A 25844-nucleotide genomic window follows, 5' to 3' on the forward strand; every position below is an offset into this window, starting at 1 on the left:
GCTGTCAAGCAAGCAAGGCGAGAATGCCTGAAGTAGAAAAAAAAGTTACACCTGCAGCTATTCTCAGATCAGTCAGACTCTCTAGAGGCAATAATAAGAGCCAGCAACTTCAACATCAGAAACTTGATCAACTATTTGGGCAAAGTGTTGCCTCATTTTACCATTTTTCAAAACAATAATCTGGTTTTAAAACAATGAAGTTATTTATAAACTCATCTGCGTTTTAAATTGTAATTAAAATTTGTTGGAGAAGGGGATGAATGTTAAAATATGTTTTTATTCCAGGCAATGAACACAAAATCAAACCTAAAGACAGAAATATTTCATATGTGCATAGTGAATAACCGCAAAGTTAAAATATTAAATAAAGCGCCTGGATCTCTGCTGCTGCCTTCCTAATAAAAGTTTTTAAAAATACATAAAATCTCCTGACTGGAGAAATTCAAGCAGAAGTATTTAATTGTAACATGGTACCAGAACATTCCATTTTCCCCTTTAGCTTCAACTAGAAGGGTTTATAAGGTACAACTCAATTAAAAGTTAAAACTTTATAGCCATTCAATTTAACATAAATTATTGTGATGACTGAAATTTATAAACCTGTTAATTAAAACTAGAATGGCAATGAAACAAAATCAAACGGAACACCCTCAGCAGTCTGCAGAATAGTGTTTTTCAAAGTAGTATTTCATATTTTGTCGCATCCTAATCAAACATTCATGTACTTTTACATGATAGACCAACACAAAGTGGTGCATAATCATACAGAGATTTTCAATATGCTACTTCAGTCTAGTTTTTCATATTCTTTTAAGACAATTTTTGAGATTTTCTCCACCTTGTTTTGTTCAGTCACATAAAATCCTAATAAAATTCATTATAGTTTGTGGTTGTAATGTGAAAAACCTCAAGTGTTAATACCTTTGCAGGGCACTCCATCATAAAAGCTCTTGAAATCTAATTTTCTTTGTGAAATGCTTTTGCATAAACATTGCTAGGCTGAAACAAAGACAAAACTACTTGCTCTGACATTGGTAACTAAATCTAGTCAACTAAGACCAATATCTCCTTTTTTCTTTGCTCTCAAATGTTTAAGGAAAATCTGGTAAAAAAAAAAGAAAAATCTAAATGGTAGCATTTTACTTTATTAGTCGAGTAGCTTCAAGAATTGTTTCTTATTTGGTTTATTTTGGATATTAAAAGAGCTTAATATTTCAAATCGTAAAACAGGCTTTCAGAGAGGACATGTTTCCTGTTTTGTTCCTCTTCTTGTTTGTGCACTTCTAACACAGTTGAACACATGGATTTTATATTTCAGTTATACAAATACTTAAAAATGCAAGTAAACTAAACACTTAAAATGTAGGACAACATAATGTCTTAAAAAGTGTTGTGAGAGGACAGTTTAAAAATTAAATTCTAATTAAAACATTGCATGTTCAGAAATAATTAGGAGAACTCCACATTTATTCTCACCTAAAAAAATAAATAAATTACACACAGATGTACCAGAACAAAGGACATACAATTTTTGCTGTAAGCAAAACATCATTCTAAGAAAAGGAAAAAAAAACAAATTCATGCAAACTTATGCATGAAGGAGGAAATGATCTCATGATCTGGGGATATTTTACTGCAGCAGAACTTTGACACCTCAAAAATCTGGAGGCTGCAACTTGGTATTTTACATTTCTTTTACACTGCACAACTATGTTCCCTGCCGCTTTTGCTATTGGTTTTCTATTTTGAGGATGATTACTACAGTAAAACAAATCAGGGAATTGATCTCTTCGGTGTGATTGACCCGAGTTACTCATTGAGTTTCTTGTGCAAATACCTGCTGGTGGAAGACGAGAGAGCAACTCAGAGCATCGTTTGTAAAATAAGACAGTAAAAATGCCCGCAGGTTGTTCTGCAACAGGAGTAGACCACTGGGACTGCCCTCTAAACGTTAGGTGGAGGCTGCGCTCTCATCCGTTACTAAAAATATAAACGAGCAAGTCATTTGACTCAAACTGGCATAATCTAACTCATTTCTAACTCTGCTGTGGCAAATTGGAGCCACGACTGAGCAACTTCCCCAATCGACGTCCCTAAAATTCAAATTAGCAGGGAAGCCCCGGCTTCCAGAGCTTGAAATTGCTTGCAGCGCCATGTCTAATCACTGAAAAGGAGGATGATCCAACAGAGAGTCTGATTTGCGTGGGAGCAGGAAATGTGGATCAACTTTTATGTGGAAACTGAGCTGGATATTCTTACTAAGCATCAAAGAAGAAAAAAATGGGGAGTAGGAACTGGAAGCAAAAGGATTTACTGCAGGGGCTTGATTGGAAATCCAGTAAGCAGCTTCATGTCCACCCCCCATTCTATAGTTCCTATAGTGTCCTGGTGATGGGAGGAGGGGTGTCTGCTGGAGGACGGTAGGACGTGAGTGGACAAAGGTAAGGAGAATGTCTCCAACATAAGCTAACATCAAAGGGCTACTTGATTTGGCCTTTGCTGATCATAGATTAATTGAAATTCATCCACTCTAAAACACCAAACAATCAATGCCTGTCTTCTGCTTTGGGAAAAGTCTTTTCATGTTTGTTTCAGAGAAGCGATTAAAGAGATCTTCACATTGGTGAGTAACGACAGCTACTTACCCTTCTGGACTGGATCTCGCTCACATACAGAGGCATCTGAAACTCGCCGACTCCCTCCAGGTGCAGGCTGTCCTGGTTCAGCTGCAGGTTTCCCATTCCGTCCTGAAACACAATCAATGACTCTGGGATGGGCTGTGCTGATTGTACCGTTTTGATTCAAACAGTCATAGCTTTGTAGAAAGCAACTGCATTATGATTGAGAACAAACTGAGTGACACATTTTCACATTTTTAAAGCTTAATGCAAACATTTCCATGTTTATTTTATTGTTGGCAGCTTTAGTAGAGATGACATTAATCCATAAACATATAAGTGTTTAGCATCAGTCGATTTTAAGAGTTTTATTGAAGGAATTATTATTTTTTCAGTGAAACTATGACTGGACAGTCGGTTTGGGGTTTTAATACACTTATTAAAGTTAGACTCTGAAAAGCAGGAGAGGATGATGAGGAAATAAGAGAGCAGAACCGCTCGTTAGGCAAAAGAAGACAATAACCAGAAATCTGCCATGGCAGCATTCAGACTGCAAACTTTCCTACCACTGCTTTATATTCGTCGTTATCCTTGATTGAGAGGACTTAATTAGCAGCGTGAATGTTGGTCAAGCCAGACAAACCAGCAGCAGTCTCCATGTTCAAGAGGTTTCCAGGTCTTGTCCCAAGATATTAAAAGACTTTTTAGAATATTTAGAACCACCTTAATGGGCATTTTTTTTATGTCCTTAAATGATGTCAATTTTCTCCAGTACAGTCTGCTCAAATTCGCCAATTTTGATTCACAGGCGAAAGGTCACAGTCTATAGATCTTCTTGCAGTCTGGTTTTCTAGTTAGCACGGATCATTAAGACTCAGTGTTCTCAGTTAACACGAACTCAGCAATGAACAGGAATGGGTTTTTTTAAATATTATTTTGTGGCCTAATTTAACAGCTCTCATTAAAACTTATTTCAGCTTCACTTATATATTCAGATAAAATTCAAACAAATGAGCAAGAGTCTTCATACATGCAACAACTGGATGCTAGAATTATAGAAAGATAGTGGTGTAAAGTGTTTCCCCTAATCCTGATTTCCTAATTCTTTCCCCACACATTTGGGTTTGAAAAAATAAAACCAATGTAAAGATAAATCAAAGACAACAAAAGTAACCAAAAATATATTTCTTAAATAAAGGCATTTATTAAGAGAGAAAAAAAATCTAAACTTACAATTCTGGCTAACTAATCTTAGCAGAATTGTTCCAATTCAGCCACATTGGAAAGTTTTCAACCATGAACAGCCTGTTCACGCCACAGCATCTCAACAGGATTCAGATCAGAACTTTGATCAGAAGTAGACATGCTATTGTGTTTTGGATCATTGTCCTGCTGCAGAACCAAAGTTCATTTCAGCTTGAGGTCTCGGACAGATGGCCAGACATTCTCCTTCAGGATTTTTAGTAGAGAACAGAAATCATGGTTCCATTTATCATAGCAAGACTTCCAGGTCCTGAACCAGTAAACCAACCCCAGACCCTCACAATACCACCATCATATTTTACTGTTGGTATGATGATATTATGATGCTATTTTTCTGAAATGCAGTGTTACTTTTTTCACCAGATGTAATAGGACACACTTTATACAGTAGAGAGTTTAGCTTTTGCCTCGTCAGTCCAAAGACTGTTTTCTTAAACGTATTGGGGATCGTCAAGAAGTGTTCTGGGAACATAGAGACGAGTCTTAATGTTTTTTTTCTCTGCAGTGGTTTTCATCCTGGAACCCTGCCATGCAGGCCATTTTTGCGCAGTCTCTTTTTTAAGGTTTACAGACTGATGGATTTCAATTACTTTCTTTCGCATTTGTTCCTGAATTTGTATGGATGTAAGCATGATGCCAAGCTTTAGAAGCTTTTGGTGTAATTCACTTTATCAGACAGGTCCTACGATTGAGAACAGGTGTGGCAGTAATCAGGCCTGAAAGTGAACTCAGGTGTGATAAATCACATGTTTTAACATGCAGGCTATCACTCTTTTACACAGGTCAGTGTAAGTTTGGATTATTTTCCTCCCTTATTAACAAACATTATTTAAAAACTGCATTTTGTGTTTATGTTATCTTTGACTTGAATTGGCTTGATGTTCTGAAACACTGAAGTGTGACAAGCATGCAACAAAAGGAAATAAGGAAGGGGGCAAACACTGTTTCACACCACTGTATACACAAAACCCATCCATAAAAGTTGCAAATTTTCAGCAACCCAGCTGTTCAGCTTATTCTGACAGATGAGGCAGACTTTTCCCTGTTCAGCTGAAAGGTTTACAAATAAATTGGCTCCATGCTGTTTTTTTGTTGTTTTTTTTAAACATCCAGTCAAAGGGGATATAAAGCTGCAAAAATAGCTGAAGATAAATGTTAGTTTTGCATCACATCAATTCAGGAAATTATTTTGGTCACAGATAATTCAGCTGAAATTGGACAAGATTACGTCCAGCCCCAGCACAATAAGCAAAGTGTTGAGAGAGGACAGCTTTTGTGAGGTTGTGTATGATGAGATTGGCCCTGAGGGATGTGCTGAAAGGGTATATAGAGCTGTCAGCAGAAATGGATAGAGACAGAAGAATATAGAAGCAGAGCAACAGAAGGGAGAGCTTTATCATATATGAGAGCAGGGAGTGAGGACAGAAACCAGAACAGAAATCAAAGGAGTGCAGGAGGAGGGTTTGGGTCTTTGCATGTCAGCAGACAGATGCTAAAGTCACTGGAGTGGATGTGAATGCTCCATAGGCAGCATGGGAGTGAAAATAGGACATTGCTCAAAGAGGCATTACAAGAGAGAAAAAAGAAATCTTTAAATTGTCAGGTTGAGAACAAAAATCTACAACACTAAAATGGACATTGTAGACTTTAACAAATGTGAATAAAACTGAATGTTTTTGATTATCCAGAAAAGCCTTAAGAGACCGTCCCCATTTCATTTAGATTTCAGAGAAGAACAGATGCTAAAGATCCATTCGAGTGCAGCCCAGGTTAGAAGTTTACAGGCTTTTATCATCACATAGGACTATGATTTTAATTTGAAGCATTAAATATTTGAATGTTTTGAGGATTTTTAGAGTAAGATTGTACTATAAACATCAACCAATGATGAAACATTTACCGTGGATTTTCTCTAGTTCAAACATGTCAAAAGTGTAACAGTGCTTGAGAAAATAATTTACCCCTTCACAAATTTTTTAAAATCAATTCTAAATCTTTTATATAATGCCAAAAATAACCAGAGGAAAAATAAACAAACTGGAGTTTTTAATTTTTTTTGTTGTTGAGTGAAAAACATATTCAAGGCAACATGCTGAAAAGTAATTGCCCCCTAAACCTAATCGCTGGCTGTGCCGCCCCAACAATTGCAGTCAAGCTTTTGTGATAATTAGCAAGGAAACTGTTTTAATGCTGAAAAAAAAAAAATTCCTAATACATTGTGAAATGCCCCAAATTAAAAAGAAATTCCTGTTCATAATCAAGTTCTGACTCAATAAGGGCAAGAGTATTTATCTCACCTTAATGTCCTTTGAGATCATTTTGATTCTCAGTTCATAAAGACAAAATCAATGCCAAGATGCCAGAATGAAACAAACAAACTCTACAACACCTAAAAGAAGGAATTTAATTTTTAATTTCTACATTTATGGCATTAGACCCGCAGAGATCTGAAATGTTCACTGAAAAGGTATTTTACTCATGGCACAGATTGATGGAAATAGCAGAGGCAGTGACATTAGTCAGGAACAGTCCCGTCACAGGAAAGGAAACTGCTGCCGTTGGGACATTGTTGACAAAATAGTTAATAGTGTGCATTGTCCCTGAAAATGTCACTGGAGCCCAGAGGAGGTGCTGGGTTTGGTTTTGTCTCAGATTAACAGTCTCCATGTCGGCAGGTCCAGCTGCCAAGTGTTTTCAACTCTTTATAAAACAAAGATTGGCCAAAACCCAAAACATAATATGCAATGTTTAGAATCATTGTGTTTGGCTTTAACAGTGTTTTGGACATAATGAAAAAAAATATCCTCGCTACATTTAGATTGCATGTTTTTTGCATCAAGACAAATATCACAAGGGATTGAAAAACTGTGGTCTAATCAATTTTCAGAGGCTGGTACAAAACTTCCATTTCCACCCCTGAGTAACATGAATGTAGCCATGATAGTAAAAATAGCATCCACATTAACCACCAACACATTTTCCAGAATGCAGTTGCATTTGGCTCTGCTTTGGCTAGTTGTTAGCTGCAAAACAGAAAAGTGAAATTCTGACAACTGAAAACCTTAACTGAACTCCTATGTAAAAAGAAACTCAATGCTGTCTGTGAGAAATGTTTGAAAATTACAAACCAAAGCAAAAACTTTTCTCCGAAGGACATGCTGAACTCACCGTTGAAAAATTCATGACCTTAATAATCCAGACAGTGAGGGCCAGGTTTACTATCATGGTGACCAGGAGCAGCAGCAGGAAGAAATAGAGGCATCTTTTTCTCCAGCCATACAGTCCCACTGGATATACGGCTTCACAGCCCGGACGCTGGAGGTGCAGGGACTGCGAGGCCAGGATAAACTGCTCCTGGGTAATCTAGAAAAGAAACACGCAGAGTAGCCTTTTGTTAGGTGGCTGTCAAGTACATGGTCACTCCTTGCAAAGGCAATCACATGTTGTAAGTGGTCATTACCTTCAAGCACCACCAAATTGACTCCACACTGAGGAATGGCTGTTATTTTTTAAGTGGTGACACATAATAAAAAACACAAAAAACGTGAGGCCTGATTTTTAGTTGCTGGCTGCTGTAGCCTGAAATTTCATTAAATGGCTTTTGAGCTGTAACAAGCCACAGAATGAGAAATGTTTTTATTTTCATGTTAATCGTATTAGATTGGCACCTAAAAGGGAAACAAATCAATTGTTGGAAAGGAGAACCATTAAAAAAAAAAGCTGCATCATTTATCAAAATTATTGATTACATGCACACTGTAGGGAATGTTTTTTTTAATACATTTTAATTTTGCAATCAAAACTACATATTAATCAAGCATAATTAGTACAAGTTATTCTGCTCATAAAAGTGTGACCTTTGTATGAAGTTTGGCCACCATAAGAGGTAATTTGTATGGATTTAATAACCTGTCACATCTTTGTTTTCTATGCTAATTGCTTGTTGACATTTTAACATCTCAGTGCTTAAATAGCAAACAACACGTTACTCTGAATGACAGCTTCCTGCAGCTCACTTGTTTACTTCTCCGCTCATGTTGAAATGTTTAGAAAGTTCCTGCCAATCAATGTCTCATGGGAAAATCTTTCCGTGGTAGAGTGGTAAGCTGGCTTTGTGAAGCTGATGGTTACCACTGGGAATGAGTACAGGTGGGAGATTGATCTAAGACAGGCATCACATCAGAAGGTTCACAACAAATAATTGGCCAGTTTTTAACACAAAAATCTAAAAAGTTTCAAAATAAGTTTTCAAAATGCTTTTAAATTTCCTACAATTTAAAGTCTCCCTAATGCAATGCTAAAGGAAGTATTAGAGCAGGGCAGCACCGTCTCTCCCTCACCCTTAGCAGGACACTGACTTCAGCTGGCTGAAAGAACTGCAGGCTTTCTACTTGAGCGGGTAGCAAATAATGAGCTTTTTATACTAAAGAGGTTTCTCTTTCAAAACTACAATGAAACTGCTGCTGCGAAATTTTACCCTATCCAATCTGCTGTAAGTATTTAGTCATTTACATTAAAGTTACTGTGACATTACACCATGCGAGGGTTTTACAAGAGACCAACTCAAGATTCCTCAAATCCAGGCCTCGAGAGACAGTCTCCTGCAACTTTTAGAGGTTTCTGCTTCAACCAACTCGAGTCAAATAATGAGGTCATTAGCAGGACTCTAGAGAACATGACTGCATTTTGAGGAGGTAATTCATTTGTGTGATTATTTTGGACCAGGGACACAAACTTTTAGATTTGTCCCTCAAAGGGAAATTTTAGGATTTTAGGATCCCTGGACTAAATGATTTAGGAGCTGGCAGTTTAAACAGTCAAAAGAAAATCTAATGTTAATACATGTAGCCTAAATTAACAATGCAGTTTCCAAGCTTCTGCCTCACAGAGTCCTCCTTCACCTTCCCTCAGCTCCTCCAGACTAGTGGCAGCAGCAATTAGCAAACACCTACTGAAACAGAGTCTGTTGAGTTAATCATATGAGCTACTTCTAGTGCATTGCTCTCGGTTTTAAATGGGATAATGACAAGCATTGATGTGATGGAGAGTCAAATAGATCAGAAGCTTCTTAAAGACACAGAGGCCCATTTCAAAGTATCAAATTGTGAAGTTTGATTCTTTTATTTTTGATATATTGAGCATTTTTATATACAACTAAAAGGAGCCGTTACTTTCTTGTGCTATAAAACATTATATACCTAGAAAATACAGAAATGCCAACCAAAAAGCTGCCAACATTTCCAAATCCAACAAACATTAACTTCACTCGGTTCAGTCTTCCTAATATCTGCCAAAATCGTCACTTTTTTCTCCAAGAGATATGCAAACATGCATTAGGTCATTATATACATTTCTGACAAAATACTGGGATACTGTTGTATCAGAATAACATCCCAGCATGTGCTTATCCCAAAGATATGCCATTTTTCCTTAAATCTACATTAATCAAAACAATTCATACTGAGCAATGAAAAACTGTAAAATGCCTGCAGGCCACAGAAAAAAAGCTACAATAAAGCTAAGCTTTGAGATCACAGAAACCGATGTCAATCAGAATGAACCTTCTCAGGCAGAGATGAACAGTTGTTCTCTAGCAGATTGTGACCGAAGGCTGACTGTGTGAAAATCCTAATCACAGGGTGGAAGGTTGGTTGAGCTCTGAACTCTTCCACACAGCTGTTGAAAGGATGAAAATTGGGCCCTTTTTAACTCTTCATATAGAAGCTAAAAGAAAGAATTGGCATTTTAAAATCAGGGCAAAATGTCCAGCAGCAACCGAATGCTACTCATACACCCACAGGAGCTGCGATTAATCTATCATGCTGCTGTAAAATCTTTTGATTGCTGACACACACATCTATAATTGACACACCTGTGCATAGCTTTCCCCCCCCCAAGATACCCTGGACATGTAATTCATGCATAATTTCAAAGTCATGGCCCACATGCTTTTTTTTTTCTTCACACTCAGCATGTCATTAGCATAAGACACTAATGGCTAGTATCATTAAATAGTAGGGACTTTTTTCTGTCAGGCAGTCATTAGTTGCCGCGCTAACTCCGCAAGCTGTCTTTTTTTTTTCTTCAAAGAAAGTCCAAGTTTATTAACAGAGATTCTTTAAGAATCAAGAGTTAATGTTTTATTTGCTGTAGTCCTATTAGTCCATGTGAGGCTTGGATGCAACAAAACATCTGTTTCAGAAGTGAGAACAAACAGAACAGCAGCCTCTGGAAGTATTGTTGCAACAAATCAATATTTCTTGTGGGGGTGAACAGTTGATGAATTTTAGTCATTATAAAACCAGAAACACACAGAGGCTGATTTTGGAAAGAATTGTGCAGGCAGTGCGTGGTGTAGTGGTTAAAGGTGGATGCCAGAAATAGGCAAACAGCCCTTGGGCTGCTCATCGTTTCATAGAAACAGATGTATTTTCAGGCATTTTGACAATTGTAAGATTCTTCACTATTCTGATTGACCGAGTGTGTTTCATTATAGAAGTAAAAAAAGAAGAGAAAGGCAAACATCTACTTAACACCGTCTCTGGAACACCAAGTTTAGTTAATGTGGTCAAAATGGAATTTCAAATGTTTTATATAAATTTCCAGAAGCTTTAAGATCTAACACAAAAATAAATAAATAAATGCATATAATCCTTAGCTTTTTTGTATTAATGTTACATCTGGTCAGTAAAATAGGGTCAACCAATCCCAACCAGCAATAACTTAAATATGTCACAGCTTACAGTTGAATAAATCCTACTTCATTTAGCTTTTTTAAAAATAAAAACAAAGTCACTGAATCAAAAATGCTCTGAAATATTTCAGTGTTGCTCTATGCCATTAAAAAAAAGAAAAGAAAAGGCATTTGATATTACCCTGTTTTCACTACATGTTTATTACCCGACACAAAACAGGAGGTTGAAATTTAACCACAAATATTAGACCCTTGATCAAATTCAGAAGACTGTCAAACCTGTAGCCACTATGAATTTTAAGGGGTAATACAGGTTGTGGAATGAGTGTGTCGTATCCCAAAGGAAAGACAGCTGCTGCCACAGCATGAGTCTGCAGGAAAAAATAAATAAATCACATTACCTTCTAGTATCTGAAGGAATACAGTGATGAGCAGAATTTAATGTAGGTGTGAACATTTTAAGGATGGCACACAACACTGTTATCCAAACTTGAAGCACTGAGTGTACTTGGACAGCCTACCTGCATGAGAACTGCGATACAGCACAAATCTGTGTTGGGTATCCCTTTGGGTGCATTTATTGCAGAATTTGATGCAGTAAGAGGTTTTGACCAACTTGTACACACCAAATGTGCAAAGTCTGTAGTTTTTAGCATGATGTATTAACACTTACTGCCTCATACCGACTTTATTGCAGTAGTTCACCAAGAGGTCAAACTCAGCACAACTTTGCTAGTGGCTTTGAAACAAGTTTCGCAAACTGTTGCTTGTACATATTTGTTTCTTCTGTGTGTTTTCTTGGCACAAATTTAAATTTTCACATAGGCAAAGAACCCGATAAGATTCTTTAATCTACCTTATTTCTAGCTGGCTAATTTTGATCCAACAATTCTGAGTTTCCATGGGCTTCTTGACCAATTCAAGTAAAGGTTTTCCTTACTTGGCCTGTTAGTTTAGCAGGCTTCATCTTGGCAGGTTTCCTTTTGATTTTGGACAAACTAGTGCCATGACATGCTCCAAGTTTCTAGTATTGCTTTATAAACTAATCAAAATTTAAACTCCTCTACAACTTTTTCCCTACCATGTTCCTTGGTCTTCGTGATGTTGATTGTTCACCAATATTCTCCAACAAACCTGAAGTCTACAGACCAGCTGCATTTTCTAGAAGATTAAATTACAAACAGATGGACTCGGTTTAAAAACAAAAGTGACTTCTAAAAGCCATTTAATTGTATTTGATTTAATTTTGGTGCAACACAAAAGGTTGAATGCATATACGAACAATGCTAGATTTATATTTGAGATATATATATATAAATAAAACAAATATAAATCTTGCATTTATAGCACACCAAACAAACCTGCTCTACAGGCTTCATTCACTCTCTAAGAGGCCGTTTCTATGGATGAACACTTTCGGTCAGATTTGGAAGTGGTGGCAGATGTCTCACAAATCGACGTTGCGACTTGGCAGCAAGTACAAATGATCCACATCACTGGCCTAGAAATGTCAGCGATTCCAATTTAACCAGAGTTACAGCAAAGGGACAGGAGTATTATCAGAGGCACCAACACAAAGTCGCACGGTTTAGCATCACAAAAGTCATTTTTTGCAGCCACAATTCTTTGTAGATGGAGTGTTGCTAAGATTATCAGACAGTTTTCAAACTTAAACATAATGTACAACATATTTTATGTGGATCTGATGCATATTTGTCAAGAAAAAAATGCTTTAAAACAATATTTTAGTCAACTGACCAGCTGCATAGATTTATTCACTCACTGCACTGTTGCCAGGGGAAACTCAATCACTTGCAAATTTTGACAACCCACCATACTCAGCGCAAGTGGAGTCTGTGATTTCTTATCCAGACTTTTAATGTATACATCAATCTGCCGCCAAAACTTTAGTTCATAACAGATAATTGAATCAAGAAAAGCCATCAGTTACTTCATTATGTCAGACATTGCAGTCCATTACAACCATAAAAAGTAGAGTGCTGAATGAGATCCAGCAAGTTTAAGAGAGATTTTCTACTCAAATGGTACGTACATTATGGTTGATAAGTGCACCATATTTAAAGCATTAGTTTCCTTTAAATTTGAAGTATAATATGCTAGACAGGTAATTATACTATACTTTCGATGTGAAGAAAATGCAATGCAAGGAAGCTGGACCAGTTAAAGTTCAGCTCAACAACAGTTGGACACTTTAAGTTAGCAGGTATGATACAAATATATGAAAGAATACACATTCTGCATCATTCGCCACTTCAATAAAGTATCTAAAAAAACAACAACCAACATTTAAAATGGTCAATTTATCTCATCAATTAATCTTTTGTGACTTTCCCAAGGCATGAGGAGCACGACTCTTAAGCAGCCGAAGGACCAATAATGGGCTCGCCTCACGTAGGCGACGGCGCTCCATCTCCACTCATTTCCTATGAACGATTGTGATGAGGCGACAATCACTTGCCGTCATCCAGCCAAGCTACTGGCAAAATTTGTGCGTGTGAAATTTTGAGCTCATACACGTAGATATACAAACACAGGCTAGTGAAACACAAGAAAGTTGAAAACTGTTCAACATTTGTTGCTACCACTGATATTGCCATTGTGTCTATGTGTTGGGTTCATCTCAAATGTTGGACAGTCTTTACCTTTCATCATCGTCCATCATGCTCTGTGTGTCAAGGCCATAACAAAGGAGATGCACAGTGAAAGGATGTAGTATTCTTTGCAACAAGCACTTGAAACGAACTGCTAAATTATGCTTTAAGTTTATGCAAGTCTTTTGTATCAAAATAAGAAAGGTTAAAAATGTACTTGTAGTCAGGAAGTTATCCAGTCACCCTGTAAAGTCATTAATTGTTCCCATGAGCCACCAATGGTAACTGGACAGTATGTTTAAGTTATAATCTTGTCTAATATTCATTCTGCACATTAGGCACACTTTGTTGTAGGTTTTTATACATTTAATACTTTTCTTTTTTTATATTTGTATGAATCTATACAAGTTTCATTGCTGCAGTTACATCTGAATCTCCCCACTGTGAGACACTAAAGAATATCTTTATTCTAACAACTAGTGATATTAACACAGAGAAGACTAAAACCTTGATCTCGGATAAGAAAAAAAAGCAATACTACAGAAATAAGGTATTCATCTATAAAAAGCTACTGTATTTTACTACACTCATTATTAAATGTGGTAATAACCATCTTCACATCTGAAAATGTGCAAGACTGCTATTGTTTCAACAGCTTTTGTATGATACAATTGCTGAAATAACTCTGCAGCTCCCAAAAAATATGCACACCATCATGAACAGATGGGTCAGAATCCACACGGATGATTTACCATCCACAGTCCTTGTTACACATGCTTTCTATTATTAGAAACCAAACACCTACACAGCAGCATGCTACTTTGAGGTGGAATAAGCCATAACATCTCTGCAGGTGATGCTCTGAAAACAGCCACATGGACTTTCTGCACAATCCAATCTTAGAAAACTCTGCCTCATTAATCCTATTCATGATTGAGCATGCCCATTTTGCTTCAGGGAAAGATTTTCAAGAGTTTTGACAATAAAAACTTGCACCTGCAACCAGCTAAAGCCACCAGTGAGCCAGCAATTACCCAGCAGTCCCGTCACGCTGCCAGTGCACCTCATCTTCACCAATTATTGTAGACGATGATGGTCCGCATGCTGCTTTGATCAAGCGATGACATACTGCAGAGGCAGCAGAATACAACCAAGAAGCCAAATAATGAAAGGAAATTAGGACGTTATTAATGTTTGATGATGTTAATCAGCAAAAAGGCCCGCTCACTCTCATGCAGTAGCGCCGCTGGACTCCCACAAGGCTGCCTCAGCTGGAAGCAAGAAAACATTTGAAGTACACGAATGATTATGCACAACAAACGGACAATCATCCCCAAGATCTGCCAAAAAAGAAGCTGTTTGGAAATTCTGTTGGCTTTTTAAAATTTTTGACAGACTAATCAAAGCGACTTGATTGCAACCAACTGCAACTGCAAGAGCCAATTACGTTGCTCTGTGTGCAACTTATGCATTATTGTTACTCTTTTCACATCTTGTTGATGTGACAAGCATGCTTGGAGAGGTTACCACTGTCAATACTCATCCATCTTACATGCGAAATCCAATTTTTCTTCTTTTTTTTTTTCTCCTTTCCTTTTCCCCCTCAGGCTCCTTCATCTCTGCTGGCGCGACAATCACTGAAGTTTGTCACAATGGCTTCATCGTTTGGCAGGCAGTGCCCTTTCTGGGTGGATGGCTGATTGATGGATAGAGGGACAGAAAGATGGCCGGCTGTGCACTTCTTTTGACTCAAAGCAAGTCGGACCAGCAGAGATGAGTGATGTCCAATAAGTCCAGCACAACAAAAAGGTCGCAGCAGAAGGCCTGAAACCAATAAGACTGAACATCAGAAAGGTTTTTCCATCCAGACAGAACAATACTTCTGGCTTTTAAGAATAAGTTTCTGCACACACACAAAAAAATCTTTTCTGTGCACCTATGTGTATTAAAGTCAAGAGCTGTTAAGTCTCAGACACTTACAGCACTGACAGTTCCCTCTAGTGTGATGATTGCATAGGGGAGGAGAGACAAACTGCTGATGTAAACAGACAAACACTTCCTCACAGTAAACTCCTACTGCTCACTAATCCCCCTGGAAATCCTCAGGGAGGCCAGCAGGGCCACTTTTGGACAGCACGCACAGGCGTCATTTGCATTCATTGGCCAAATTCACAGCGGATGTGTAATACTGAACGCTGTATTGTCAAGGAAAGTAATGCAAGAGAGCCCTTTTTTTGGATGGGAATATTAAGTCCAACTTTTTTTTATTTCTTAAATCATCTTCCTAGAGTCTAACAAGCCGCATGGTTCATAAAACATAACTGGAGAGAAACTTGTAGACAAAGTGTAGGATCAGCTCTGAGCTGGTTTTTATCTGGGGTGATTTCCTGACTGATAAGCGTGAACCAGTAAGCCCAGAGCTCTCAGAGTGTGTGTGTGTGTGTGTGCTAGCTGGACCTGAGAGCTCAGTCAAACAGAGGCTCTGCTGTGTGGATTTTACACAGAAGATATCTCTTTTCTTATTATTGTCCCTCCCTTTTCTTCTTTTTCTTTGCACTGCAGCAGCATGGAGGATGGGATGCACATACTGTACCCAGAGGTTACTGCCTCCCCTCACTAGAGTGGAATGATAATGAGAAAGCATGCAGGCGGAATATTCATAGGCTGTCACATTACTGCGATTCTTGAAGAGGGGAGTGCATACACTATGGGGTGTGCTGCAAGAGAGAGATATGTGAGGAAGTCCAGGTAGGCTCCCTGAAATGTTTGGCCAGGCACCTTGATTACTATTAATTTTATTCCTGCCTGGAGGGAAGAGAAGCAGACAATTGCTATTCATCTTTAATCAGATTAAAAATAAAATATAAAAAATGTCATGGCCGTACTGAAACAGAAGGTGCACCTGTTGCAAAAGACAAGTGGAAAAACTAGAGTTTGTAACTCAAATAAGTATATAAAAGGGATATAAGCATTACGGATATATTTAGAAATGTGAAGAAAATTTATTTACATATAATTTGAAAATTACACTAAAGCAGTGACTTTGTAATTATGTGTAAATAAATGTAATAGACGCGAGTTATAAACAAACTGTATTCAAGTGAAAAATGGTCATTTATCTTAAGACTTAGCAAAAAAAAAAAATCTTTGGAACATTTTTTTTTTTCAGTAAAAAAAAATCCCCCACACACATTTAAATGAAGTACTAGGCTTTAACACCTTACCTTGAGGTTCTCTATATTGAGGGTTGCCGACTGCTCCATTTTCCGTCCTCATCTGTTTGTTACATATTTCCACAAAGTTGTTACAAACGAGATTTCAGTCCCGCCTCGCTTCCGAACAGCTGAGGAGAGCTCCGTTGTTTTACAGTAAGAGCTGTTTTCATTCTCAACTGCATGTCAGCCGTCAATTAAAGGTGGCTCGTTAATGGCTATCAGTGCTTAACGAGTTGCAGGTGTGCAGATTCAGGTGCTCACCTCGGTTGTCCACTTTCCAGTCATTCGCTCCTCTTCAAAAACTCAGCCGCCAGTAAGTGTGACGTAATCACGCACAGCGTTTCCTCTACATAATTTCAAAATAATCATCTAACGTGAGCTACATTTATAAAAACTACAAGAGTACCTCATTTTACACTTATTGATATACTTCTACAAAAGAAATGCTTAAAATGTCTTTAAAACTCCTTTTGTGTGATTTACACCCATGAATATATTTCAAGGACATGAATACTGAACCATGAAAATAATGTAATACTATTATTTTATTTTATTTTTTAGCTCAGAGAAAATCTTCTCATACACTCCAACATTCCTGGTTGTGAATTTTGCCCTAACTTTTCAAGGATTTATTTGGAGGGATGATTGTATAGCAAACATCTAGTTTTTTTAAGACAACTTAATGCATAACTTTGAATTTATTCCACAGTGTTAAAATACATACATACAAGCTCAAGTATATACAAATTTTCCCACTAACAATTGGTTAATTGTTTCTTAAAACGTTGTATCTCAACTGCTTTTTGTAGCCATCATCGAGCTTCTTCCATAATTCTGTCTTAATATTTGATCACTTTATGGTGAGATCATTAGAGTTCATTTAAATTGTCTGGTTTTCTTTGTATGGATCTGAATTCTGAGAAGACTCTTCCAAAACCTTGTTCCTGCTTCATTCGAACTAAACACACTTTTGATGATGGGCCTTTTCATGCATGCCCACATTTTAATCATCCAGCTGTTAATTTCAGGTCAAGTTGAAGAAATTGAAAGTAGTTTTTCTTCTTCATTATTCCTTCCACTTTGTGCAGTGGACCAGCACAACTGACAGCCAGACACACCCATAGCATAATGCTACCACCATCATGCTTGACAATTGGTGTTCTTGTCAATGTGGCCTGATGGCTCAATCTTTGTCTCATCCGACCATACAACGTTACTCGATTTTATTGTGAAGGTCCCGGCTTAGGTCATATCCGGATTTCCACGGTGAAATGTGTTTCGCTTCATCAAAGCATCGTCGTGGCTCACTTCCAGCGGCTGCCGGTTGGAAGCACGCGCGTACGCACGCGCGCGTCTTTACACACCAAAAAGTAACAATAAAAAGTGTATTTATATAGCAAATAGCGCTGATTGCGCATTTTCATAAATATTCTAAAAGTGATGATTTTACAAATTAGACTTATTTTTTCCCTCCATTTTTTTGGGAAATGTCGCACCCTGCAGGAAGCTCAGTCACACTCAACTGGGGAATGAAATACAAGTAAAGATATCTTAATATATTGAGCTTTTTGTTTTACACTTACACGACCCTGAACGAATTGCTTATTATACAATATTTGGCTTTAAAAATTTATGTATTGTTATGTACAAGGAAAGTTGGTGAAATAACTCAAAATAAATAAAACCCAAATTAAAGACGTGCAAATGGTCTACCACATTCACTAAGCAGTTAACTGATGTTTTATTTAATCTTTCTGGGCTATTTAACTAATTAAAGTAGTAGTCATGGCATCCTGCTGCAAAGTGAGATCAGCATCTCCATAAAGCTCGTCAGAACAAGGAAACATACAGTCCTGGTAGAGGGCTGCTATGACTTTTTACACCAAAAGATGTCATGACTCCTCACCTCAACAATACCTATCTAAACTTTTTTTTTTTTTAATTTCCTTTATTTAACCAGGTAAACCGCGTTAAGATCTAGATCTCATTTTCAAGAGGGACCTGGACAATAGTCTGCAATACACAGCAACCTGATTACAAAATTAACTTTCACCTCCAGAACCTCAGATATCTTTGGACCAGATTATTTGTTGCTTGACTTTTTTTTGTTTTGCTACAAATGGTGTTAACTTTGGACTGCTTATATATATTGAGGTGGGATTTTCATTTTTTAGGATTTGTTTTCCTTCAATTTAGTATTTTAGACTAAACGCACCGTGTCCTTTCTGTATTTCCTGTGCAACTATCATTCACAATCCTGCTTTAAAGTATGCACTACCATTATAATTTTTCACTTTTGTTACAATTATAATGGAATAATTACTGCTTCCCATTTCAGAGACAAACTATTCTTTTTCCATTTATTAGAAATCTGGCACAAACTTTGGCTGTTTGTTTTTCTTTCAAAAACGAAAAACAAACAGTATGTTAGTATGTACACCAAAACATACATACTAAAATGTATGTTTTAGTATACGTTACAAAAACATGGCATTATATAAGGGTCTGTGATGAAACTTCTTTGTCTGTCATAGCAGTTTGTCATGGAAGGAGCTCCAGTTCTGCAACAGCTTCCCACAACAGCTGTGTGGGATGGGAGACATTGTCCAACAATGATGTTATTTTAACCAAGCAAGTGTGTAGTCATACATAATATTTTATGTCTTTTTCATATTAAATATACATACAAAAAAGATTGTGTTATATAAGAACAAACATATAGAATTCTGTGAACATTTATATTCTTTAGCAATGCCTTTTTTGGCAACACCCGCTTTATGGCTGTTTATTGGTCGTCTGTTATTCAACAGTCTTTTCTGTGATTATGTAGGTCATAACACAACATAACAGTATATAAAAAAATTCATTGTTCTGATGTCATTATCTGATATTTTTTGACATAGTGAACTGCAGGGTTTTTTTTAAACTGTAAGCTGTACTAATCGATATGGCCAGAAATATACCAAATGAAATATAACTACTCTGTATGCAGATATTCCATACAGTATCGATGTACCACTTTTTTAAATAACTGACTGAAATTAATTTATATAATAGTAATAATATAACGATGCACACACAAAAAGTTAAATTGTCTTGTAGTAACGTCAGTAGAACGATAGAGGGAAGCATCAACCCTTCTAGCAATCATAATAGTTCCGCGCTCGACTTTTGAAGGATTAATAATCAACTGTCGACCAGCCAATTTGCTGTCGCAAGGATGTCAGACTCGAAGCAAGTGATTGCACTTAAAAGGTATTTATGTGAACTGATTTTATCTGCCCATATGTGCTTAGTGACTACTTTGGTGATCATTTCTGTCTGGAAAAAAATAAAAATATTAAATCATATAAATTCACAAATGGTTCGCGGAACCTTTATTGTAAGGATGTAACCGTGATGTACTTCTCCTTACAATTGTGTTTACCGGCCACATTGATGGCTTATTAGATTTTTTTCTGGTATGAACTGTTTTTTAGTGCTAAAATAGCAGCTGGAGCTGTTGTGTGCGTTGAGAGTGAAATAAGAGGAGATGTCGCCATTGGTGAGCCTTTTTATTTTGACACGTATTTGCTTCGTCTGTACTCCAATCATCATAGTTGTACCAAAATGTATTTTTTTTTTTTTGCTCTCTCAGGCGCTAGAACAGTCGTCCACCCAAAAGCTCGGATCATAGCCGAGGCAGGGCCCATTATAATTGGGGAGGGTAATCTAATAGAGGAGCAAGCTCTTATCATTAACAGGTAGGCGCATGTGTGAATGTGTTTTAAATTTTAATCTTTTATTCGTCCAAAGGTTTTAATCTGTGTTGTGTCCGTAGTTATCCTGAGAATATAATGCCAGACTCGGAGGGAGTTGAGCCTAAAACGATGATCATTGGGACCAATAATGTGTTTGAAGTGGGGTGCGGTATCCTTTACTATTTCCGGTATTGGTAGTCCTTAATGAATATATCACCCATATGTTAGTGACCCAGTTAATTGTGCAGAAATAACCCCAAAAAACCCCTTTTCAACTGCTGCTAATATAGAAGTAATCCACCAGAGGTCTCCAGAGAGCTGAAAAGTGTCTATTCGTTTATATATCCTGTTTAAAATCCTTCACTCTGTCTCAGTTTCCCAAGCTTTGAAAATTGGAGATAACAATGTGATTGAGTCCAAGGGTGAGTATTGCTTTCATATTGTTTTGTCAAGGCCTGCAAGTCGACCATCGCCAAAACTCATACAGTGCTTTGAAAAGGATTCACATCCCTTTAGATCTCTTCACATTTGGTCACGTTACAATCACAAACGTCATAGTTTCAGGTGATAGACCAACACAAAGAAGTCCAGTGTTGTGAAGCGGAAGAAGAAATATACATGACCTTTAACATCTATTGCAAATCTAAATCTGAAAAGTCTGGAAAGCATTTACAGCCTCTTCTATTTGACAACAGTAAATAAATCTTGGCTTTTTTTGCAAGAGTGACAAGCAGAATGTGCTGTTTGTAGGAGATGCAGCAAACATAGAGAAGAAGGTCAGTTGTCCAAGATTGAACTTTTTAGGCCATTCCAAACTTGAGTCTGTAGCTTAGCATCTTCAAACGTTGCTCAATAACAGATATGTGAGTTCTCACTGGAATGTAATGGTGCAATAAAACCCTGACAGACATAAAGAAGAAATATAATTTACTATAAATTATTTGATAGGCTACTCGGATAGGCATAAAGTTTGTATAGGAAGGTAAATATGTGTGCATATATTCTGGTACTTTAAGTTTTAAGCTGCTCCCTTCGTTCTTTCTACTTGCTTGCAAGACTTCCTTGTTATCTTTCAACATTTTTTTTTTTGCCACCTATTTTCTGTCCAGCACTCATTAGTGATCATGAGCCAGAACATCCTAAATAAATCACACACAACAGATAAAGATTATCTGAAAGGTATGTCTTGAACATAACTTTCTTCTTTAGCTAAAAAACAACAACTATGCTACCTATTTTACAGGATAGGTAGCAAAACCTGTAAAAACCTGACACTATACCTGGCCGCTTTAAAACACTATTAAAAAATCACATTTAATTAGCCAGTACAGCAAAATCTTAATTCTGTCACAACAGTAAATGGACAAGACTAATTATCTTACTTTCTATTGCTTTTGTGGAGATGCTTTTTCCATATTTTTGTTATTTAACCACAGCTGATGTGGGGAGAAACGTGATACTGACCAGCGGCTGCATCGTCGGCGCGTGCTGCCAGGTGAACACGTGCGAAGTCGTGCCCGAGAACACGGTAGTTTACGGCTCAAGCTGCATCAGGCGTGTGCAAAGTGAAAAGCCGCAGGTTTGTACCTCTTCAGTTCAGGCAGAGGAAGGCCTTGTTGGCTTTGTGTTTAAGCTCTGAAAGTAGTAATTGTTTCATTTTACAGTCACAGACCCTGCAGCTCGACTTCCTCATGAAGATCCTTCCCAACTATCACCACTTGAAGAAAACAGTGAAAGGAAGCGGCACGCCTTTGAGAAACTGACTGTCTTTTGGCGTCAAAAGAAATCACAGAGAAACTATCAGCTGCAGTCAATCAGGATCGGTAGTAAGATCCGAAAACACAGAGACACTTTAATTTCCCACTTTATGCACTTTTCTTTCATCTAAGTGTGTTGCTTTGCCTCTATCACCAAAAAATAACCAAACCACACCTCTGCTCTTTTACTTTTGGATTAATGTTTTGATTTTTTCGTTAATTTTGAAAGTATTTGCACTTGACGTCATAACTGTCACCAAAAGAAAGTCATTGAAAAACATTCCAATAAATATTCAAAATGAGATTACGATTCTTGCACGGCCTATGCTTTATCACCACAAGATGGCACTGTTGAGCAACAGTCTTTTTTCTTTCTGCTTTTTAAGATCTTTTGCTTCATCTGGTGATGCATCGTATCAAACTGAATATGTGGGTATTTTTAATGCCACTAAATATAGACCACAGGTGTATTTTATTTATTTTTTTTTTAGCTAAAAAAGATCTCTATCTGAAGTTCTGATCCAAAAATAGTTTCTGCAGCTGACACAAAGAGCTGCTGTGTTTTTGATCAAGAGCATAACTGTGTAACAGTGATGCCCCCTTTTGTGAATTTGATGGCAATTTGTCCCCCTCCAAATTGGTGCTGTGGGTACCACTGGGAGTTCTGCACGGCTTTTTTTAATATATATATATATATATAATTGACACGGGCGTGGTTGTGACTTGCATTTTTGAGTTAAGCTCCCTGGGGTGGTGCTCCCATCTGTACCACACACTCGCCCATTTGGATGAGGATGGATGCTTGAAGGAAAGCAGCGTGTCACCGTCTGCAACACCTGACAGGAAAGGTTCGGATGTTAGAGTTTCCAGGGGCTCAAGAAAAACAAAGGTTTTAAGGGGCATCGTGTGGTGCTCAGTGAGCAGAGCGCTCCACAGTACAGCAGTCCCCCCCCTTGTTGGAGACCCACAGCTGGTGTCGCTCTCTGCCAATACTCATTTGGTCATGTCACCCTGGAGTCCCACGAGGAGTGCTCACCAACCGGGAGCTAATTATTTCTGCAGAGGAGTGCAGCCGGGGCCACATCTAGGCTCCTCATCGTTTTAATTTGGAAGGCGGGTGGCGGGGGGGTTGTTGCTAAAGCCTCAGTTTACTTTAGCATGACAAGAAAGACAGATGCTGCACACAGTTGCACTGTTGTGCAGAGTGATAGGGGCATCATGGGGTGCTTGTGTGGCCTTTTAATCTGCTCTGGCAAAATGTCTGAGAGGATACCAACCCAAGCCAGGAATCTGAGAGGAAGTTCAGAAGCTGCTCTAAATTTGGAAGGATCTATTTATACCCTACTTTCTCTGCGTTGCTATATTGTTATGAGACTGAATTACAGGTTTCTTTCAACTTTCAACAGGTTTTTAAAGGCAGACCGCCTCTACATCCAGTGAGTTGGGGTAGGGTTGTTGTTGCTTTTCTTTCCATGAACTTATCACTTAGAATTTGGTCATACAAATATTATGCCAGTCAGGATTTATAACATCAATATTTTCCTTTTACAAGCAGAGATACAGCGCCTCGCAATTGAGCTCAGCTCTCTTGAGCATTTTTTTTAAGTAGTGGCATGTTACAGCCAACATATAGACCTACATAAGGTTGTGCATAATTGCACAGTGGAAGGAAGATGGAAGAAAGGAAATCTTAAGAGTGAAGCATTTCCGTTCAGGCTCCTTAATCAATAAATCCTAGCTCAAGCTCAGCCAGGTTGAACTGAAAGCATCTGTAAACATGTCTTTCCACTTCTTGCCACATTTTAACTAGATTTAGGTCTGGACTTTGACTAGGCCATTGTAACTCAGATGGTTTGATTTAAACCAGTTCATTATTAGCTCTGGGTTTATGTTTAAGTATTTGTTCTGCTAACAGGACTTAAGTTTTATAGTATACAGGTTTTGTTCTGGCTAGGTTGCCTGTCTTGCGATGTTGTCTTATAACATAATCCTGTTTCAAACACCTTATCGCTAACATGTCAGCCGTGTTCCTTTGTCTTCGTGATGTTTTCTTTTCTTTTCAGAAATGTTTTCTCAAAAACCTCTGAGTCCTTCACAGAACAAAGCTGCATTTAAACTCAGATTAAATCATTCACATCTGGAATTGATTTACTAATCACATGACTTCTCAAGGCAGCCGACAGCAATGAGTTTTATTTAGAGGTACCAGAGTGAAGGGGGTCCACTACGATTTTTTTTGTGCATCACTATTTGAGAAAATACTTAAGAAACGTTCATTGCTTTTCTTCTACTTCAGGTTTGTGTTGGTGTCCAACATAAAATCTAAATGAAATACATGGAAGTTTGTGGTTGCGTCATCACAGAACGGGTAAGAAGTTCAATGGGTTTCAGCTCCTCGGTCGGTGATATGATATACGTGGAGCTTTTAGCATTTTAACCACAATGTCTCACCATAGAAACCGTTTTCTCTTCTCTTTGTTGCACCATTGTGGCGCTTTGAGCAGCTCACTCTCCTCTGCAGCCCGTCCTGCTCACAGGCCACCAGTTGCTTTGGGAGGATAAAGGCTTTCTGACAGCTGACCTTTACATCCAGGTCCACTCCACCTTTTAAAACTGAAATGTGACCTATAGGCCACAGTGATTTCCATTGCAGTCCCACAGAAATAATTAATCACATGACAACAGGAACCCAGAAACCACTGGATGTTATACCTTTTTAATCAGCATGGCTCTACAGGAAAAGATTTAACTTAAGTTACTACTTTGAAGGTAAAATTTCTACATATTTTCCAGAGGGAATGATTCCTACATTTTTTTCTGCAAGCCCACTGTCGGTTTCACATTTGCAGTTTTCACTTGAAATCCTGTTGTAAAATTAGACGCAGTGTAATCTGAGCAATGCCACTTTTTAATATTCATGTTAATTCAAAAGCTGCGAACATATGTAAAAACTATATGGAAGAAATGGACATATCCCATATCTACATTCTATAACAGGTGATAATTAGGTAATTTCAATAAATAATGGCAATCTTTCATTGAAACCGATAATTAGGGGATATTTTAAATTTTCACCTAATTATCAAGGAAATGAAGAGGTTGTGAGAGTGATATACATATTAATTATTCTCTTTATTACTGTCAACATATCTTTGATTATATTATTTCAAAACATCCCCACATTAAAAATATAATGTTCTTTCTATCTGAACAATGCTTTTAAAAAGTTAGTCAGTTAATGACTATTAGAAAGACATAGTGTTCTTTTAGTATTATGATATTAGAACAGTATGTTGTGTTTTTTTTACTGTTATTTTCAATTTTATTATTACCCAACTATTACTACAGCATATAATTTTTCCTAGGATACTTATATATATTTTTTAATTTTATATTGGAAGCTATCTTGCTGACATATCTGCAAGTTAGCACCAGTCACTTCCAGACTCATAAAATCGCAAAAAAACCCCCAAACATTTGGTTAATATTAGTGACACACAAATAAAAATGTGCAAATGAATATAACAAACAGCAGTGCTGTATTCAAAAATAGAACACATTTTTAAAGTATTTTTAAAATAACTAATAAAATAAGTGAAGCTAATTAAACTGACCCAGCATTTGCTAAAAACAAACAAACCCATCAACAAAAAATTTAATCTTCTGCCATCAGAAGATTCAAAGACTTGTAATTGATGTGGAAAGTATGATGAATTTAATGTGACATGATCATAATGTGATGTAATACCATAAAGGAATTAATTTTAACAAAAGGATATTCAAAAGCTGATGAAAAATAGCAATAGAAGATTTATGATGCTATAAGTAAAGGTTAATATAACATTTCTAACTATGTTTCTAAACTAAGCTGCAAAAAGCAAACATGTTCTTTCAAATGCAAATGATTCAGTGAGCATTAAAGGTGCTGAGAAGGACAAAGACTCC

At 37.3% G+C, this 25844-nt stretch overlaps 2 protein-coding genes across 2 annotated transcripts in view; one reads left to right on the forward strand and one right to left on the reverse strand.

Annotated features, from left to right (window-relative positions):
• The window catches only part of LOC116733186 (zeta-sarcoglycan-like), a 36491-nt gene extending 19781 nt beyond the window's left edge, over positions 1 to 16710 (reverse strand). Inside the window, exons 1-3 of the mRNA XM_032583968.1 lie at positions 16412 to 16710; positions 7050 to 7244; positions 2646 to 2747 (exon numbers count right to left, since the gene is read on the reverse strand). Coding sequence (XP_032439859.1) covers positions 2646 to 2747; positions 7050 to 7244; positions 16412 to 16450 — 336 coding nt within the window. The 5' untranslated portion in view covers positions 16451 to 16710. The remainder of the gene's footprint in view (positions 1 to 2645; positions 2748 to 7049; positions 7245 to 16411) is intronic.
• Positions 16711 to 19531: 2821 nt separating this feature from the next.
• Positions 19532 to 22206, forward strand: dctn6 (dynactin subunit 6). Its single transcript, XM_032583969.1, has 7 exons — positions 19532 to 19657; positions 19882 to 19946; positions 20040 to 20145; positions 20223 to 20311; positions 20517 to 20564; positions 21579 to 21721; positions 21807 to 22206. Exons 1-7 carry the CDS (start codon positions 19623 to 19625, stop codon positions 21903 to 21905), a joined length of 585 nt encoding a protein of 194 aa, XP_032439860.1. The 5' UTR covers positions 19532 to 19622; the 3' UTR covers positions 21906 to 22206.
• The last annotated feature ends 3638 nt before the right edge of the window (positions 22207 to 25844 follow it).

This window comes from Xiphophorus hellerii, chromosome 14 (assembly GCF_003331165.1).
Source record: "Xiphophorus hellerii strain 12219 chromosome 14, Xiphophorus_hellerii-4.1, whole genome shotgun sequence".
Lineage (NCBI taxonomy): Eukaryota > Metazoa > Chordata > Actinopteri > Cyprinodontiformes > Poeciliidae > Xiphophorus > Xiphophorus hellerii.

Bases quoted from the DNA above. Each gene is read 5' to 3' on its own strand.
- dctn6 (XM_032583969.1), top strand. From the start codon at position 19,623: ATGTCAGACTCGAAGCAAGTGATTGCACTTAAAAG. The intron at 20,312-20,516 runs GTATCCTTTACT...ACTCTGTCTCAG, and splicing joins TGTGTTTGAAGTGGGGTGCG to TTTCCCAAGCTTTGAAAATT. The intron at 21,722-21,806 runs GTTTGTACCTCT...TTCATTTTACAG, and splicing joins TGCAAAGTGAAAAGCCGCAG to TCACAGACCCTGCAGCTCGA.